Raw genomic sequence first — 16397 nt, 5'->3', positions numbered from 1 at the left:
GAGTACACTTAGCCAACCCCTAAGTGTGCATGTGTCTAATTTAGCATTTGGCTCAGTGGAGTGTATTATGGCTGACCAGCCTAAACCAATGTTCAAGAAATGCACAGAGTGTGGCCACAAGCTTTCACCGGCTGATGGCCACACTCTGTGTGTTATTTGCCTTGGCGTTCCCCATCTTAGTTTGCCATGTGCTGAGTGTGCAGGGTTCAATCCCAGAGCCCTTAAAGAAAGGAAGGTGCAACTGGTAGCCAAGGGCCTGCTACCAGTTTCTGCCTTAGAGACCACGGCCTCGACATCAGCTCCTGTAGCCGACCAATGCCCCCCTCAGGCTGGGACTCAACCTCCCTCTAAGCCTGCTGAGGCGGGGATAAAAGCTGCAGATAAGTACAAAAAAGAGAGAGAGAAAAGTGTAGAGAGGCACCGCAAGCGATGTCCTGAGCGGGAGCCTTTTCCCAGTCCACCTGTGAAAGTTGTTAGGACCACTTCTCGGCTCCATTCCTCGAGGTTCTCCTCGGAGCCGATGGAGCCCTTGGATCAGAGGCATTCTTCAAGGTCATCTTATAGGGCCAAATCTGAGTCAGTCACCTCCTCGCAGTCGACTTGGAGTCTTTCGGAGCTTGACGTGGACAGGATGATGCGTAGTTTCATTTGGACCCAAATTCAAATGGGAGTCTTTCCAGGTCCCTCTCCGGCCGGAGAGGGGACCTCTATGCCCTTCTTCCATCCGATCTCTCCTTCCCTGATCCGACTATCGGTCTCGGGCTTTATGGATCCGAGGATCCTCGGAGTTGGGGGTTCGGTGCAGACGGTTCCTCCAACCTCGATGTCAGCTATTACCTTGAGTTCCCCGGATCAGACTTGTTCAGATCCGAGCAACTCTCGGGGCCGAGAACAGGGAGCCTGATCTGAGGGAATGGAGATGTCTTCGGCTCCGACTTTGTCGGATCTGAGTCATTCCTTCAGAACCCTGGCTACCTTGGCCTCGGCCACGATCCTCATGACGGAGCCGGGGAGAACTTCTTCCTTGTTGGTTGCCAAGGAGGTGCGCTCTCTTTCAGCCTTCGTGTTGGAGAGGGTTCTCTCCCATTGATTGAGACCCCAGCCCATTGCCTTGGACTCCGCCCAGGCTGCCTTGGATTTCATCACAACTCCCATCAGCTTGTCCCAGGGACAGCACGTGCCAGAGGACCCCCAGGTGGATCCCATTGTGGAGCCCCCCATGACTTACGAGCCTTCTTCAGAGAGTCCCACTGAGGAGGCCCCACGTAAGCATTTGTGTAAGAGGAGGCACATGGACTCCGCCGAGTCCCTCACAGAAGATACTGACTTGGATGAAGGTGAGGGTTCCCCCAGGTCACCTCCCGAGGATGTCTCCTTTGGAGACATCATGGAAATCCTCTGCCAGAGGGGAGGTTGGTCATCCCCAAAACCCTCAACGGACGAATCAGTATTCTTGGAGGCCTTTGGCATGGGTCCATCTACATCCTGGGTGTCCCCTCCTGCAGATCAATTAGTGGATCTTATCACCACACGGGCATGGAGGGAGCCTGACACCATAGAGCCAATACCCAAATTCCCAGACAGGATCCTTTCTCCTCCCACAGACAGACAGGCTTGGTACAAGGGATCCCCTGTGGATACTATGGTGGTTGCGGCTGCCACCAAGAGAGAACTGGCTCAGGAAAGTTCTACGGTCCACCCTCTGGACAAAGAGTCTAGGGCAGTGGACCGCTTTGGGAAGCAAGTTTTTTTCTTCAGCGATGTTTTCCATACGAGCGCTGAATTATTTGACATAACGTCATTCTACTCCAGCGCGACCTGGTCACGGAAATCGCTGTGTCGTCCCCAGAGTCCTTGTCGCCAGATGACAAGCGGCTGTTCTCAGTGAAAATGTTGATTCTGAAATCCATTTCTAACATGTCCCGTGTGTCTTCTTTCCCATGCCATGGAAGGAGCGGCTGTGGCGGCTGGGACTGGTGTAGCTATGAGGCGGCACGCCTGGCCTAGTTCACGGATCCTTTTGAGGCATTTTTCACGAATGCGTCCTTTGACGGTTCCTCTTTTTTTGGGAAGACAGTTCGTGACACCTTAGTCCAGAGCGAGAAGGATGGGAAGACTCTGTCTGCCGTCAGAGTCCGCTTCTCTAGCCCTCAAAGATCCTTTTCTTGGAATCAGAGAGGGGAGAAGAAGATATGGTACAGAAAATCACAGTTTTCCCATGACATTCAGGATAACTTATCCCCTAGAGGCAGGGAGGGGCAAGACAGATGCCGCCCCAAGGGCAGAGGGGCTCCGAGGAACTTTGGGTCGAGGGAGACCTTCTCGGACCAACCCGCGCAGAAACCTAGAGGAGTTTCCCCGACTGTCCTACTGTGGAAACAATCGGGGAAAGATTGTCATTGCACCTAACGGTTTGGGAGTCCATCACGACAGACCTTTGGGTGCTCCAAATAATATCCAGAGTATACTCCATCCCGTTCATCACCCCACCTATACAGTCAAAGCGCCTCCCGGATGTCCCACCCGCTGAAAGGGATGCCTCAGTGCACGAAATTTCAAAGCTGCTTTACAATCGGGCCATCAAATCGGTCCCCCCAGATCAGTCCGGATTAGGCGTTTTCTCCAGGTTCTTTTTAGTGCCAAAAAAGACGGGTTCTACCCTGAACCTGTCTGTAGCCAAGCAGAAATTCCGGATGGTCACCTTACTGTCCATCCTACCTTATCTGCGAGGATGCGACTGGATGTGCTCGATAGACCTCCAGGACGCTTACTACCATATCAAGATTTGCAGAAGCTCCAGGAGATTTCTTCGCTTCCGGCTTGGGAGCCAATCATTTCCAGTTCAGAGCCCTACCCTTTGGTCTCACCACAGCTCCCAGGGAGTTTACCAAGGTTATGGCAGTAGTAGCGGCTCACCTGAGGCTTCAGGGAATTCAGGTGTTTCCTTGTCTAGATGATTGGCTCCTCGCTGCTACCACCAAGCGTCTACTTTGCATGGCCAGAGACTCCTTCATGCGTCTTGCAGTCAATCTAGGGATCACCATCAACATCTCCAAGTCCCATCTAAATCTGACACAGACCTTGGAATTCATAGAGGCACGGTTGGACACTCTACTATTACAAGTTTTTCTCACTCACGACAGGATCCAGAACCTACGGGCCCATATCAGTGATTCGCGGCCCCAGGACACAGATGGCGAGCGACATTCTCCATGCCCTAGGCTCCAAGGCAGCAGCAATTTCAATTATATCATGTGCGCACCTTCACATGAGAGTGCTTCAGTTGACCTTGGCAGTTCAGTGGTCTTGGTTAAACCTCCTCATGGACCACCCTATACGGATCAGCAAAGCCTGCAAGACTTCTCTTCTTTGGTGGCTCCAGTCTCCAGAAATCTTGGCAGGTCGCCCATTCTTTGCATTCGCAGCCCAAGCCACAGTGACCACGGATGCCTCCCAACTCGGGTGGGGGGGGCACTTTTTGGGAAGGACAGTCCAAGGCACATGGTCCCAAACCAAGACCATATTACATATCAATGTTCTGGAGATGAGGGCAGTGCTTTTAGTGTTGCAAGCCTTTCACACTGTTCTCCCCGTGGGGATGATTACAGTTCAGTCAGACAACATGTCTGTTGTCTGGTACATCAACAAAGAAGGAGGGACCAGATCTTACCCTCTCTGCCGTGAGGCCATGAGAGTGTGGGAGTGGGCGATTTCCACCAGTCAGTTTCTGATTGCAACGCACATCCCGGGACGCTCCAACATTTTAGCGGACAGATTGAGTCGGGCTATTCTAATGCCATATGTGTGGACTTTGAAACAGTCAATAGCGAAGGAGATTTTCCTAGCATGGGGTCACCTTTGCTGCAATCTCTTCGCATCTCCTTCCAACACAAAGTGCAGCGAGTTCTTCACTCTAATCCCCTCCTCAGGGGACTCACCCAGAGACGCTGTAGTCCATGCTTGGCCTCCCGGGTTACTGTATGCCTATCCCCAGCTAACTTTAATTCCGAAGTTTCTTCAGAAAGCATACCTACTGGGGTGCAAAGTGATCCTCATTGCCCCGTTCTGGCTGCATCAAGTGTGGTTCCCATTCCTGTGATCTCATGCTCTAACTCCTCCACGGATTCTAGATCCCTGCCCGGATCTCATATCCCATCCCTCTGGCATCAGTTCACCCGACCTGGACAGCCTCAAGCTGACGGCTTGGTTGCTCCAGTTCCCCTGATCGCTAGGACTCCCGGTTTATCATCTTCGGTAAAGGGTATTCTGGTGGCATCCCTCAAAGCTTCCACTAGGAAGGTTTACCGCAACAAATGGAAACGCTTATCTATTTGGGTTCTCGGAGAAACATAGATCCATTTACTGCCCCGGTTCCTGCAGTCTTGGAGTTTTTGTCATATATTTTTCAACAAGGGGCTAGTCCCTACACAGTGAAAGTACAACTGGCAGCCATATCTAATTTTCATATTGGCGAAAATTTGAATGCTCTGGCCTCCTTGAGATTTTGCAAGGCCTTTCAAAAAGGTACTTTTCTCTTGCGTCCCCCGCTTAGGAATTCTGTCCCCCCTTGGGATTTTACTCTAGTTCTGCAGGCATTGGTGGCACCCCCTTTTGAACCAGCAGCATCAGTAGACTTAAAATTTCTGTCCTGGAAGACTGCCTTTTTAGTGGCCATTACTTCGGCTAAAAGGGTTTCTCAGATCCAAGCTTTGTCCGCCGTGCCCCCCCACTTGATTTTTCATGAAGACAGGGTTTCGCTTCACACAAACCCTTCTTTCTTACCGAAAGTGGCTTCTGAATCTAACATTAACCAGATGATTACTCTGCCTGTGTTCTTTCCAAATTTCCAGAACAAGGGTGAATATAAGCTGCACTTGCTAGATGTTCATAGACAGCTTTGTTTCTATCTACACAGGACCAAGCAATTTCATAAGTCTGACCAATTATTCATGTCCTTTTCTAGACCCTTTTTGGGCAAGGTCATTTCCAAGGTCTCCTTAGCCAGGTGGATTACACAATGTATACTGCAAGTCTATAATGATAAAGGCCTATCCCCACCTGATCCTATTAAAGCCCATTCCACCAGATCTATGGCAACTTCTGCTGCTTTTTGGTCTAGGGTTTCTCTGGATGATATCTGTGCAGCAGCGACCTGGGCAAGGTCGCATACATTCATCTCTCATTATAAGTTGGATTTGATCTCTAGAGGGAGAGCATCCTTTGGCTCTGCGGTGCTCAGGAATATCCTTCCATGAGGGCCTCCCAGGAGTTTTGGTAGCTGGGGACTCTGTCCCACAGGTTGCAGATAAATTAAGTTAACTACTTCAGACAAAGAAGTTATGTAGTCACCATAACGTTCCTTCTGAGTAGTTATACTTAATTTTCTGCAGCCGTCCCTCCTTCCTTCCCCTGTACCTGTTCTAGGTTAACGTTATTGAGTTGCTAATAGTTGAGTTAGTGGCAAACTCGATCTGAGGGAAGGTAGGAGAGGTGAGGGATTATGGGTAAGGGGAGGAGCTTGGAGCAGATGCTTGATAAAATGTTGCCGGCTTTGATCCGATATGGATCTGAATACCCACAGGTTGCAGAAAATACTCAGATGGAACGTTATGGTGAATGCATAACTTCTTTTTTCATGTCATATTGCAATCAATTTCCACAAGTATCTCTAACTTTTAACCAGGAGTTGTGATACAAAGTGACTCCATCAGTTCTCATCTTGATTGTAGATAATTCCAGTTGAGAAACATTAATTGCAATATTCTTGAATTCTTTAAATGAAGGAGAAGTCGCACTTTTCCAGTTCATAGCAATTACTTTAGATGCAATAGCTAATTAACTCCATAAAAGTGAATATTTTTATCTGGAAACACATTTAGGTATTGGAACATTAAACAAAATCAACAATTTAGTTAACTGAAATTTGACATTAAAGCATTAAAAACAATTTGCAAGAAAAAATTCAGTTTTCCCCAAATGACTTGAAGAATGTACAGTTACATCTCGAACACCCACAATTATGCATAAGCATTAATTCCATTTTATGAGCAGTAATAAAGGTTCTATGCATAAATTTCCAAGAAAACAACTTCCATTGTAATGAAAGAGCTGTTTGTTTTGAATAAAATAGCATTAACTTTTTATCATCTTCATTGGAAGTTGATTATTAATCTATAATAACCCCCCAACATTTTTTTGTATTTTTGACTACTTTATGCATTTTAGATAGATGAACTTTTCCTATTGCATTTTGGTTCCCTATGGTAATCATAAATTCTATAAATTTGGAGAAAATATCTTTGAGAATAATAATAATATGCATTAACTCTAGTTTATTAATAATAAATTACCTTAAAGTTTGTATTTCTAACCACATTTCACTATTTACATCATATTTGCTCATAATGTAGTCCATAGAGAAAATGTTCCCAGACTTCATTAACTGATGCCAATATATAATTTTTTCCCCTTGAGTGTAGTCATTTTGAGACATTAAAGGTGTTAGTTATTCCTTGTACAGGCTGTAGGATACAATAAAAATGACAATGCTCAAAATCCTGGATTTTTATTCATATATTTTTTTTAAATGTATTTTGAATGTATTTGTGATATATTTAGACCATATAGGTCTATGTTTATTCTCCAAAATATATTCTCTTACCAACCAGAGAAAATTATTGGAAAATATTCTACTATATTGAACTGGTAATGAGTGATTTTAACCAAATTAATTCTTGTGTTTGTTTCCACCTAGCAGAATAATTAGAATTTAACCAAAATGTTATTGTTTTAATAATGGATGATAAAGCATACATTTCTATATCTGGGAACCCACTTCTGCCTGTTACCTAGTCTTTTATGTTATGATTTGGTGCTATTCTAGGTTTATTGAGGTACCATAAAAAGTTAATTAAATTGATGTATACATTCTTTATGCAAGCTATTTCTCTTTCTTTCTTTCTAAAATATAACATTTGGGAAAGTATTACTTTATGTTAAGTAAAAATTATCTCCCATTGTAAAACAAAATATTCCATCTATCCATAAGGCATTTTATTTAAAATATTAGTATAATTATTAATGTTTCATTAATGTATGTATGTGTCTTTCGGCTTTTCCTATAATTTGATAAAATAATCCCTAGATACTCAATGCTATTGTCTAGAACTACTTATTTAGAACATTTCTTATACATATTGTTTTTTGCAATTTATAAATAATATCTCAGTTTTATTGTCATTAAATTTAAGGCCAGAAATCCTTTGGAAGAGTTCCACTGTCTCAAATAAAACTTGTAACGAGCTGCCATAATCATTCAAAGTTAATAAAATGTCATCTGCAAACAACTGAATTTTAGAATTCAAGTGATTATTGAATTATATACCCTGATGTTAGCATTTGATCTGATACAGTTTGCAAATGAGGACAAATAAAGGTGACATAGGATATCCTTGCTTAGTACCTTTAGTAATTGTAATTGCGCTAGAAATACATGATCCAGTCTTTATCTAAGCTAAAAAAAATTTCATATAACAATCTAATTAATCGTATAAAGTCATGTGAAAATAACATATTCCTCCAAAGCTTACAGCAAATAATCCTAATGAACTAAATCAAAGGCACTGTTGATGTCTAGACTCATTAGTGTCAAACCTCCTTGTAATATTGATATAGTCAATTATTGTAGGTATTCTTTTAATATTATTAGTTTCTATTCAATATGAAACCAGTTTGATCTTCATCAATCAACAAAGGTAAAAACTGTTTAATTCTATTAGCATGTGTTGTGATAAACCTCTTATCAATATTTAGTAGGGATATTGGTCTACAAGAAGCACATTCTTTTCCATCTTTATCCGACTTTAAAGTTGGAGAAGTTAGTGTATATTTCCAAGTTTAGGAGATATTTTTAGCTCCAGCTAATGTAAACACTCGGAGCTTCCTTAGCTAATAGTTTATACATCTCAGGAATATTACAGTCACTTCCAGGAGCGTTGTTTAATTTTAATTTATTAATTTGAGATTCAAGCTCAGAATGTAAAATAGTCATCTGCTAACTTTATCTGACCTTCTTTTAGTTTATTTTTTTATATGTTTCATAAAAAATGTTTTATTATACTTTGTGGTTCTGTTACTGGGTTATACAAATTCATTTAAGTACATTTTACATGCCTGTAAAATATCTTCTAAATCTGAAACCTTTTTTTTTTGTTCCAGGAATAGAAACTTATTTTATTTGAATAGATTTAATAATAATCTTTATTATTTTTGCTAATCTACATTGATTTCTAGGATTTATAGAATAAGAACTCATTTTAATCTTCTCTTAAGTTTATTGTAGTTTTATGATGTAATGTCTCAAAATATTTTTTTTCATCAAGTTCTTTTACTAAATGTTATTACCTTTTTGAATATCCAATTTAAGTTTATCTACTTTCATTTGTAGGTTTAATAATTCTTTTCCCCGCTGTTTTTTTCTTGTTAATAGACCAAGATCGAATTTTACCATTTAGGTATGATTTTAAAGAATCCTACACATAAATCTGAGATATGTTTTCGGTTAAATTTACATTTAGAAAGGATTGAATTTCTTTGTTATAAAATTCCTTAAAATCTTTCAGGTTAGTTGCATATGATTGAATTCTGCTATTAGAAGTACTTTTTTGGCATTTATTTGCAATTCAAATGTAATTGCGTTATGATTTAGATAATGGACATGAGAATGTTTATCTGATTTTGCTATTGTATCACTTGAAATATATTCCTGATCTGTTTTAGATTGAGTACTGTCTCAGTGCGCAAAATGTGTTAAAAAATAAGGAAGTTGACTCTGAAAGTTTGTCTTTAATATTAAACATATCTGTGAAGTCCATTAATGCTTTAGTTGGCACAGGTTTCCTATGCTTATTTATTGTGTTAATGTCACAGTCATTCAAAATACTATTAAAGTCACCAGTTAAAATTATAGTTCCTTTAGAATGTTGTATATCTCCTCAAACTGTTGTTTAACCTCTTTTAACTTCTAGTCCAGGAATCCAGAAAAGATAGTGTGCATGCTCTCCCATTTAATTCTAAAGTTACAAGACAGAACATCCCAGATTTATCATTGTACATATTTATGATTTTAGGCATTAACGCATTTTTTTCCATAAAACTGCAACATATATTTCCTTTTGTTTTATAGTGTGAACTAACAAGTACTGAATAGATATTTGTATTAAGTCTATTAATATCTTCTTGTAATGTGTCTCCAGTAAGAGTACAACTTGGACATTAAACATTTTTAAATATTTGTTTAAACTTTCCCATTGTACAGCTGTTGTTCAAACCATTTAGATTGATAGAAGTACACTTCATATACATTGCATCAATAGAAGTATAGTTAGCCATATTTTTTTTCACAATATAGAAAAAAATGTATGACTGAAAATGATTGTATATGTTTTGTCAGTCAAGCTTAAGCTGTTAATATTCGTAGACACCAAACTGTAAGTAGTTAAACATTTAAATATTAAACAGTTAAAAGGTAAACCACACGATCCCTGGGTTTTAAGACCCCATGTTTGAATAACATCACAATTCAAGTGTTCCCTCTGAAGTCTCCACCCAAAACTAACCCCCACTCTATTTGAGAATTAATCTTGTACAAAAGGTTACTTATTAAACAAATATTAACTAATGAGTTGTATATACTTTTTTATTTTATATTTATGTTTCAAGAATATTTAAATGAAAGATAACTTTACATAATGTTGATCTATTTACTGTAATTATATTTAATACTTAAAAGAACAATACAAGGAGAATCCTCAATTCATATTAACTAGACCTCAGGAAAACCATAACACCTACAACTATTACTGCATCAACAGTTATTACCTACAAAGGTGTAACTAATGATGTACCTTAAAGTTAAGTAATACCATAAATACATTATTAATATTTGGGAAAAGAACAACTGGCAACTTCACACATTTCTTGTTTTTGTAAATTGGCTGAAAGTCACAATTTGAATGCTGCCAGTTTCTGCTTTTTTATTGAAATTATCCTTAAACGTAACATAAACAAGTTTCAGACCATCATTCAGTGTTATATCTTTGTCATTTAGTAGTAACTTTGTATATTCAGTTGTTTGATCAACCAGTATGTAATGTACCTTCTTTAGTAATTAATGCTTGTTAACACTAAAAAAAAGAAAATCTTTCCTCGTTCATATATCACATAAAACCTTCTTGAAATGAATTGAGAGCTTTTTTAAAAACTGTATATTCAAGATAAGCCTGTCTGAGCCACAACATAACTTTCTCTCTTCTATAGTGATTAAACAATACTAGCTGTTAGCTGTTTACACCTGGAGGTTGTACATGCTTCCAACATTTAGTCATACATTTTCTAGCAAGGGCTAACAGACACCAGAAGATAAATAAATACTTGTAAAGCATGAAGTTGTCTGATATGGGCTTTCCTAGAAGTCTGTCTGAGGGGAACAAAGTATAATGTTGGAGTTTCATATTGTTTTGCAGGCTTCATGAACCTCATCCATAAAAATGCACAACCAAGAGCAGAACTGTGTTTGCAGAAGCTACGGAGAAGTAGTGTAAGAAGATCTCACCATGTATTTAGAAGTGTGGGGGTACAGCTTGATCACTCTTTCTAGAATGGAGGAGTAATTCAGGCACCTCCAGCCAAAGAGTTTCATAGTAGGAGAAGATGTAGACTGTATTGGTAACATCCAGAAAGTTCCTTTTAGAAGCACTTTTCCACCTGCTTCCAGAAGGAAGGTGAAACTCTACAGTGTGATTGTTAACAGATGTGTAGCTCATAACCGGGTAATTCATGGATTCATACTTAGTTTATAAGAGGCTTGCCACCAGATCGCCATTGTCAGGGAGGATCCCTCAAAGTGTATTGTATTTGTGTCCGCCATACTGTGACGAGCTTTTGCAAAGTGGCTGCTTAAGATAGTGTAAGAGGCGTTGTTGGCCATTGGTAATGAAATTAGCTCTTATGCCTCCTTAAAGTAATCCATTTTGCTGCCTTCATCAACTGAACTGGCTTTTTTTCAGCTAACTGCCCCTCCAGTGTAGAAGTCGAGTATCACTTATTGATTGGGTTAGATCCATGTTATAGCTGATATTTTGCATAAGCAGCAAAGAGCATTCTTCATTTCTTCACAGTTTTCTTCATCTCATGGTACTACTGCCGGCAGCCTTCAATTGGGTACTTTGTTACCGGTTTCTGTTGTTTAAGACAAATATGAAGTCATACACCTTAATATTTTCTCTGGTAATAGACCCAAACGATCTGGCTTAGTGAAGATGAAGAGTAGCAGCTTATTAACTAGTGAGAAATAATACCTCTTCTCTCACACACATACATGTATAATAAAGACCAGCCACAATAGCTTAAAAGTGAATAAACTTTACTTAAGCAGCAAAGCACCAGTGCAGTTGCAGGTAAAATATGCAAAGGAGTGAGCATATACATGGAAGAAACAAATATCAGGTTCAGTTAGCAGCTCGAGAGCTTGATGGAATTGACAAGAAGGATGGGGCTTACTTATCTTGGGGGGAGGGCAGATACGTGCTAATGTTTTCCAGTGGAGGCTAGCAATGGCTGGATTTAGGGAGGTTGAAGTTAGGCTGGGGGAGATGGGAAACACTGGACTGTGTATGCCTCTTAGTGTGCGGGGGTGGTGAATGTTGTAGTTTTCTAGGCCCAGACAGTTGTTGCATAGAGCTTAGACACACAGGGGTGGGGGCTATAGGCCAAGTAAAAATCCCCAGACCCCATGGATGATGGTAAGGCTCTTGATGCTTGGCCCACACCTCCAGTGACTGAAAAAAATGAACTTATAAGCTGCACCTCCAGTGACTGAAAGAAATTTGTGCCCTCAGATGGAAAGTGGATGGCCTTATTGGGCAGGGAGGAAAACTGGAATGGTAAGAGGTACTTTGAGGAAAAATTAAAAAAAAAAATACTTTGGAGAAGAACAGCTGTTTTGGGGGGTTTTTGCATACAAGTGCCCATCCAAGACACTCTTTAGCTATTGGTGAATTTGTGAGAACAAGTAGAAATATCACCAGATCTGTTGAGATAAATTTAGCATTTATGTATTTGGAAAATAGGTTACTTGAGAGAGATAGATTATGATAGGGATTTTTTTAGAATAGCAAAGGTTAGGGCTTTGAGTCTGCTAACAGGTGGAGGAGCTAGGGTTGCATATGAAGGTCAGTTTGATAAATCTAGATCAGATTCATAGGAGAAATTTGATGAAGTGCATTGTGTGGTTGAATATACATTTACTGATGTGTTAAGATTATTAAACAAAGTAGGAATATTTTGATGACCGATTCTTATTTGGCCAGTATATTACCTAAGTTCCTGAGTTTTTCATCTAGAAGGTCCCTTAATTTAGGGGGGATTATTGTCATGTAAAATTGTAACTAATAAGGCCTTCTTGGGCACAGGGGATACACCGTTGTGGTAGATATAATGTAGATAGTGGTTTTATTTACAGGTGAGTTCAGAATTAATAGAAAATTGTTCAAAGTTAACTAGTTATTTAATTGTCGTAGTTCTATAGCAGTGTATGCTCTAAGATGCACCTGTTCCATAACAGTTAATAAGTGGTAAACTGTATTGACAAAAAGGAAGGTCAAGTTTATAACTCAGGAGCATGTTAGGGATGTTAATACTAATCATCCATTAAGTTGTGTAGCACAACATATACATGAAATTCATAATGGTGATATTATTACACTGATATTTTTAGTTTTAGCTATATTTTTTTTTAAAGGGTGGGGATAAATGTTCTTTAAGTAAATTTGAAACAAAATGTATTTCGAAATTTAATGCATTATCTCTTGTGGGTTTAATTAATAAAGTGAATAAGTCCTGCATATTAGGTTGCAACACAATTAGTTTGACCTATGTTATTTTTCTGTATGATCCCCTTTAAGATTTTTTTTAATTTAATGTGTTAATTTACTAATTTAATTAGTGTGAATTAGTTTGATTGTTAATTTGATGAAGTTGTTATTGTATAAGTATGGCGGTTGTAACACATTAAGGATTTTTATCTCCCAGTGAAGGCATGTGATGAAGCTCTATAGAATTTTTTCTCTCTTTCTTTCTTGTGTGCATTTATACATGTCTTAACTGTTTGCATGTTAGTATCTAGTTTCTTTTTAAAACTCTAGTCAGCTACTTTTCTGGCATGCACTGCGATTACATTTTATGACCTTCTGGCACAAGAGATGCAAGCACTTCAGAAAATTGCGCTCAGAGACCGTTCATATCTTTGCTTGACATTTTGTATTCAAAAAGAGAAGAAGTCACACTTCTCAGGCCATGAGAAATATACGTTTTACAGACCAAATAAATGTGTTACTACTAGGAAATAAGGAAGAGAGAAGAAAAAAAATATATTTTTTTATGAATTTTCCTTAGCCTGACATCGCCAGCACCACGTATATAACTCTGACGTTTGGAGTCAGTCAAATACCAAGCATTTTATTGGAATATACATTCATTGAAGATTAAGGTGCAACACCAGGGAAGTTGATAGGCTGAATCCTGTACATGACAGTGATCTTACCCCTTTTGATCATGTATTTAAAAATTTTGGAAAACCCAATTTCAAACATTTTGCTTTTAAGTGAATTAGTAGTGAAAATGTAGTGAGGTAATAGTGATGGGCTGATCACTTACTGTGTACTGGGTTTTTTTGTATGATCTGAAATCTCTGATCAGAATCTGCATTTGGTGGAGAGAAGACAGTGAAACTGACACCCGATATTCCCCAAGGGAGAGCTTCTAATGCTCCTGAGGGTAGAGATGCATCATGTGTAAACCTATGTTTGGCTTTGTCAGACAAAAATATTGGAAACACTGTGCTGTCGTAGACAGAAACTGATGCCATTATGTCATAGATTATAGGGTCACTACTGCTTTTGAATTTGGCGCAGTTTTTGAAATTTATTTATTTATTTTATTTTATTTGCAGTTTGTTAACTAGGAAAGTCCATTGGGCCAAAATGAGCCTGTTTTCAATGGAGGCCCGGGGAGAAAAGCTCCATATACAATTATTACAAAGTTAATATCAGCAAAGTTAAATACAGTACAATTTTCAAAATTACTAAAAACACAGTAATATAGAAGACAGAATAATAACATTTGAGAAAGGCACTGTAACAAAGCATTGAATGAAATTAAAACAAGTATTTTGGAGTACGTAAGTATAATTTGGAGTGCAGGCACTTATGCACTCAAAGTTCCATGAGGTGAGATAGGAAGAATTAGAGCAAGAGAGTAGAACAGTGAAAGATGAATAGGCTGAGTTATGAGAAAGGAAAAAAGGGAGAGGGAGTGGAAATGAAATGAAGGGAGTCACTTGGGTGAGTTATGAGAAAGGAAAAAGGGAGAGGGAGTGGAAATGAAATGAAGGGAGTCACTTGGGTGAGTTATGAGAAAGGAGAAAAGGGAGAGGGAGTGGAAATGAAGTGAAGGGAGTCACTTGGGTGAGTTATGAGAAAGGAAAAAGGGAGAGGGAGTGGAAATGAAATGAAGGGAGTCACTTGGGTGAGTTATGAGAAAGGAGAAAAGGGAGAGGGAGTGGAAATGAAATGAAGGGAGTCACTTGGGTGAGTTATGAGAAAGGAGAAAAGGGAGAGGGAGTGGAAATGAAGTGAAGGGAGTCACTTGGGTGAGTTATGAGAAAGGAAAAAGGGAGAGGGAGTGGAAATGAAATGAAGGGAGTCACTTGGGTGAGTTATGAGAAAGGAGAAAAGGGAGAGGGAGTGGAAATGAAATGAAGGGAGTCACTAGGTTGAGTTATGAGAAAGGAGAAAAAATGATGGGGGAGCAGAAATGATATAGAGGGAGTCAGGTTGGGTGAAAGCATGAGCATTCCCAGTGAGAAGAGAGATGGGAATGGAGCATGGTCTTTGAAGGTGGAGTGGTTTTGGGTGATTCGAATGTGGGGGGAAGTGAATTCCATAGGCGAGCGAGGGAGAAAGACAGGAGAAATGGAGACTGATTTTATTTTGTAGGTTAGTACTGATTACTTTTTTGTTATTATTCTTTACTTGGATGCAGTATATTTGCTAAAATTGTTGTGGGCAGTGGGCAAACATGTTTCAAAGTATTTGTATTTTTTTAAAGGAATATGTTTCATGTGATTAAAATTGTATGTGGCATAGTTTTCTTCTTCATAGTCATGCTTCAGTACCTGTTGCTTATTTTTCTACACATATGAGTAATGCCATTTCACATTTCCACAGGAACAGCAGAACTGAATAATTGGTGTAAATACATTTTCTATTGACAAAACATGTGTTCTCTTTTCTTTATGTATTCATTATAGTCTTTTCTAAGAATAAAAACATTTGAAGAGTAGCAGATGTTCTTTAAGACAGTGTCATTTTCCTTGTTTTAGTGTTGTTTTGACTGGTTCCTGGTCAGTGGTTCCAGAGTTTGCTTGGACGTACTGTGCCTATTAAATGTCTTTTTTTGGCATTAAGCAGCTGTTATGTTGCTTATTTCCATTTGATAACCATAGGCTGTTTGACCACAAATTGCAACTAATAATTTCTCATTTGGAGGGCGCTCACAATTTCTTTGTAGCACATCAGTGGTGAAACAGTAGAAGTACGACTCCTTTATTCTAGCCTGCTAGCAATGATTTGCTAAGATCCATGCTTCTTCACAAGGTGAGAAAGCACATTACTGCTTAGACAATTTCACCCTCTGAGATATAGTGTTGTGGTGGGTAATCCCATATGACACTTTCTTGTCATCTTAAGTTCCTCTGATGTTTTACTCAGACACCAAGAATAACCTTATGCTTTCAAAAGTCGTGTCTTTTTCCTATGCAGTCCTTTTAGTGTTTCCATCCTACTGCATTTCCTGAGCCAAAAGTGGGTTATCTTCATTTGCAAAACATGATATAATATTAGATGAAATATATATGCCTACATATGTAATGCTAGTGGAATAAGACTGGCTGCATATAGGAAAAAGTATTATAACAGAAACAAAATTGAACTGTTTTGGGTACTTCGTATTGTGCTCAGAAAGGTACTGCCAGTAAATAAAAATTAAACCACTTAAAATGTATTTTATTTATTTTTAAGGCTTGTAACCTGAAGACTGAAACTATCAGTTATGAAGAGAAAGAGCAACAACTAGTCACAGAGTGTGTGAAGCAACTCAGTAAGTATGAAGATTAACTTTTTGATGTGGTATGTTTCTACTCTTGTACATATTTGCATTCCATTCTTCCCATAGCCGATACTTAGAACATGGGAAGGACATCTGGATTGTTCTTTGCCACTAAATTTATATTTGAAATAAAACCATGATGGGGTATGCAATCTTGAGTAGACTTGTGCAAG

General features: G+C 39.2%; 1 protein-coding gene across 1 annotated transcript in view; it reads left to right on the top strand.

The window, feature by feature from the left end:
* TRAK2 (trafficking kinesin protein 2) overlaps positions 1–16397 on the top strand; it is a gene marked incomplete in the record, with an annotated part of 1082163 nt that overhangs the window by 504164 nt on the left and 561602 nt on the right. Inside the window, 1 exon segment of the mRNA XM_044060504.1 lies at positions 16137–16215. Within this exon segment, the coding sequence (XP_043916439.1) occupies positions 16137–16215 (79 nt within the window).

The sequence above is a fragment of the Protopterus annectens genome, chromosome 2.part0 (assembly GCF_019279795.1).
Source record: "Protopterus annectens isolate FY-2018-M chromosome 2.part0, PAN1.0, whole genome shotgun sequence".
Lineage (NCBI taxonomy): Eukaryota > Metazoa > Chordata > Ceratodontiformes > Protopteridae > Protopterus > Protopterus annectens.
Note: the sequence above shows the minus strand (reverse complement) of the source record. Positions and strands in the feature narration are given on the sequence as shown.